The following is a 4693-nucleotide window of genomic DNA, read 5'->3' as shown; positions in this document are numbered from 1 at the left end:
CAAATTCAATCGTTATTCTAAGCACGTTTTCTCAAAGGCAACTCTTGCTATTGACTTTATTGATTTGTGAAACAAGAATCTTATGGAAGGTTTATATATATATATATATATATATATATATATATAATTTCTGCAATGACATTTTCCAAGAACCAGGTACAAAATTTCGTACTGATCATTACATGTATATATTTTTAATATCATATATATACACAAGTTAGGCATCATCAATATACAAACGAGTAAAGTCAAAATCACCAAAGAATATTCTAATTAATTTTGACTTCTTTCTTATTTTAAAGTCAAAATCAAAACAGCTGTATATATCTAATAAACTTTTTTCAAAATAAACAACTATTTTGAAAAGTATGTGTTTGTCATCTTACAAAGTACCGTCATTCTTCCATCATATATCCATGAATATTGAATTAAAATCGTAACAAGTTAAACTACATTAAATCGTGATAGCAAAGTTATTTTATCGATATTTATAATATCTCGTTATGTATTAAAATCGTTTTCACAGTATTATAAATTAAAATTGTCATACGATTCTTTTCCGCGAACATGCTATTTATACATTATTAGGACCCTAAATCTTTAGTAATCCATCGTTAATATATTTCCATTTTTATTTTATTTTTTTAAAAAAAAGTTTTGGTCTTCTCTTCACACATTATGTGTATGCACGTTTAGCCTCTTGTATTTTTCATTTTCAATGTTTGGTAGTTCGACTAATTTTATACACCTAATTAAGTGATTAATATTGAAAGGATTTCAATATTATAATAAATACTTTTATTAGGATTTGTTGGATTTGCCGTACAACCGTCTAACAAATTGATGAGTTGGTGATAATTAAGTGATAACTTTCATAAATAGAAAAAGCCTAATTAACTTTAATTTTCTTATTTAGATTGACAAATGGCAAGGAATTAAGTTAACCCTTCAACTAAACCATGATTATATTCTTTATTCAATTATACGGCTATTATATATGTCTTAGTTTTTTTTTTTTTGGTAGAATTGGTTGGTTATAACTAATCCAAGTTCTCTTTTTATGCTAATTCATTAGTTAAGTAGTTAATATTTGATTTAAGGGGTCCTTTTAAGTGGTTACAAGTATTTAATAATTGATATAGACAACTCTTGATCTCCTCCATTGATCATTTACCTAAAGAAGTTTTATTTATTCTTTAGAGAATATGTATTTTCCAACTACATTTATATTTGTGCTTATATATAGCATTTTTAATCTCTCTATATATTATTGTTAATTTAAATTTAATTCTTATGATATTTGACTAAATATATTTAAATTAAAGATTGACTTTTTGATCTCTCGATCGCTTGTGAGTACTCACAATCATTAAGTATTATTAATGATTAATCCACAATTTAATATTATTACCTATGTGTTATATTAATTTTGGGTTGTTGCTTGTATTTGAGAATACATACTTCAACAATAATCCAAATATAATAATTCATATTTTAATTAATTAAAAATTGAATATATCAAATTATATATTTTAAAAATCAAAATCAGAATTCACCAAAAAATGCTATTATCCCTTTATATTTGTGGAGTCATATATACCCATCCAATAAATAATATCTTCTTGGTTAGATAGGCTATAAGATTTTATACCTACTAATAATTGCACTAAACTATTGATAAGTCCAAAATACATAAAATAATATCTACATTAAAAATCATAGTTTTCTTTGAGAAAAAACATCCTACCCACCCTTTTCTAGTGGATATATATTACTCAAGGAACTTCTTTCCTTTTTAACTTTCTTTCTCTTGTCTACCTTTTATATTTCCAATCCAAATTTATTAAAATGCTAGGAATGAACAAGTTTATTTCAATGAAGAAATTAGCCAAGAAGGCTAAGGCAATAACAAGTCCTACTCATGAATACTTTCTTATTAAGGACAACAAAAACAATGAAGAATGGTCACTTGCTAACCCTAATTCATCAATACCAATAGGGAATTTAGCTATCTATGTGGGGGAAGAACGAGAACGATTCATCGTCCCAACGAGCTATCTTTCTCATCCATTGTTCAAGATTTTGTTGGAGAAAACTTACAATGAGTTTGGGTTTGATCAAACAAATGGATTGGTGGTGCCATGTAGTGTTAATGCATTTCAAGAAGTGGTTAATGCTGTGGAATGTTGCAATGGGAAGTTTGATTTTGGTGAGTTGGTGGAGGAGTTTTTGTAGATATTGTTTTATGAATAATAGCATAGGAAAATAGAGTTGGATCACATTTTGAGTGCCATCTTATAGAGTAGCATGGAGTTTTTTTAGCAGATGGTCTATCAAAAACAATCTTTCTATACTGGATATGTTGTTATTATGATTGTTATTTTATGGTATGAAGAAATGATCTTAGAATTCATGAGCTAGAAGAGATAATGAATTATTTCAATGTTCAATTTTCTTGTACCATGAGATTTGGTAGGGCAAGATTTTTTGTGTAAATTGAGATTAGAATTTCCCGAAACAATAGCTATAGCATTTGATGTAAATGTTTGCTATTATTCACAATTTTCGCGGTCCTTATATTCATATTACTAGTCAAGTATTACAATCATATGCCATAATTTCGAAATGCTCGAATTTTCGACAAATTATCAAACACAAATACTAATATAGCAATATAAACATTATATTGATCTAATTTTGGCTCGCAGAATGTTTTCTAAAGTACATTTTGTTTACGAAAGAATGTAACTTGTATATTATAATAAGATTTTAGCCTTTTTAAATTATTGGTTCTTATTAGATGGATTTCTTGATTTTTAAAAAAATAAATACAAAGTTTGGATGAAAGTTACTGAATTAATTAGCTAAACCTGTAACTTGGTCTCTAGCTCCGTCTATGTATATTATTATACCACAAGGAAGGTTTTGATGGAATAAAAGGAAAAGGTAGAATTATCTCCTTAACTATGACGCAAATTTCAGATATACAACTTAACTAAATTAAGATTCTATTATTCACTAAACTCAATTTTTTTTTTGTAATTTTGTATACTTTTTTGACTTACGTGACATCTAAATATCTCCCACGCACCTCAACTGCGTGGAGTCACTGCGCTACATAAGCCAAAAGGTGTAGAATATTATATATAAAATGAGTTCATATATGTCTCTGGAATTTCGATCATCATAGTCTAGAAATACTTGTACTTTCTTCCTTGAATAAAATCTAGACTTACGTTAATCCTATTTTTATATTTTTATGGAGAAGAAATATCGTTTCCACTATTATGTGTCGACTAAGATGAGCGAAGTATCAATTTTAGATATTTAATTTAGTCAACAAATTACAATGTAAGTTTTATAGTGACAAGTGACAACCAAGTGAATGAGAAATGTAACTTTCATATACAACTTTGCCTCTTCAAATTCAATAAGGCCGGCGGTATAGGGATGAACCTCTTTGTTACCCAAGATGTAAGATGTTTGCAAATATTCAAATGAATAAATTAATTCACTTCGTTATCATTAATACATACTTTAACATATTCATTGTTTATGCATTAGCCAATTAATTAAACATTATACACTTCAATACTTTTTTTTTCTCCACTCTGTATTCGGAGTCTACATTACAACTCCAACTAAATTTGGATCGCGTTATGCAGGGCCCATTCGGCGGTAGTACTCCCAACATGATTTTTTCCATACCAAGGAGTTCAAACCCGAGACCTCTGATTAAGGGTGAAACAACTCTCACTATCGCACCACAACCAACGTTGGTATACTTTAATAGTTGTAGAGCAAACTTTACTGTTTGATTCCATGCGCCGGATATGCCCCCATCAGGACCGGCCACTACACTCTTTGGGTGCGTTTGGTTACGAACGGTGGACGAACATATTATTTTGATAAATATATTTTAATTTTTCATGTTTGATTGATCCCAAAACAACAACAAAATAAATAAATACAAATTTCATAAGTTTAGATTCACGTCTCACTCTATTACTCGTTTCTTCTTTTGTATCTATATTTTCAGAATGTATCTAGCATAAAAAATGCAATGATACATTCATCAGTGTACCCTTGCAGAGAGAGAGAAAGAAAGAGAGAGCAAGGGGGAGTTTGACGGAGTGGTGTTTGATTATTAAATATGATACGAAATTCTTAATGAGTGAGACAATATGTAATTATTTTAAACTATAGAGTAGATTAAATTAGTATGTGTGGTAGAAATATTTGTGTAATTAGATAGTCTCAACGAAAAAAAAAAAAAGTAAAAATTAGGCAAATGACATACTGTAAGTGATAAATTACATTCTATCCCTATAATATCAATATTTACCAAAAATCCCTTATTTTTAAGAATTCCGGATACTTTATAAAACAGAAATGATACTTAAATATAAATGAATATAAATGAATGAATTTTTTTTTTCTGTAACTGTTATAGCTAAAATCAAGGGTAACTGATTTCCATTCAATTGATTTATGTTAATCTTGTAACTAATTGACCGTGAAAATTGCTTCAGAAATTACTACATTAAATAATCATTTAATTTAATGATTTTCCTTCCCTTTATTTAAGTTAATTTTGAAACCAAATCACCGTGAAAACTGCTTCCAAATTACTACATTCAATTTTATTCAATTTAAAATTTTTAAAATAGTCATTCAAAATCAAAAAAAAAAA

General features: G+C 28.0%; 1 protein-coding gene across 1 annotated transcript; it reads left to right on the top strand.

The window, feature by feature from the left end:
• The first annotated feature begins 1739 nt into the window (after nucleotides 1–1739).
• Nucleotides 1740–2583, top strand: LOC107001758 (auxin-responsive protein SAUR50-like). The gene has a single exon (XM_015199732.2). The coding sequence runs from the start codon at nucleotides 1849–1851 to the stop codon at nucleotides 2233–2235; it is 387 nt and encodes a 128-aa protein (XP_015055218.1). The 5' UTR covers nucleotides 1740–1848; the 3' UTR covers nucleotides 2236–2583.
• The last annotated feature ends 2110 nt before the right edge of the window (nucleotides 2584–4693 follow it).

This window comes from Solanum pennellii, chromosome 10 (assembly GCF_001406875.1).
Source record: "Solanum pennellii chromosome 10, SPENNV200".
NCBI classification, from domain to species: Eukaryota; Viridiplantae; Streptophyta; class Magnoliopsida; order Solanales; family Solanaceae; genus Solanum; species Solanum pennellii.
Note: the sequence above shows the minus strand (reverse complement) of the source record. Positions and strands in the feature narration are given on the sequence as shown.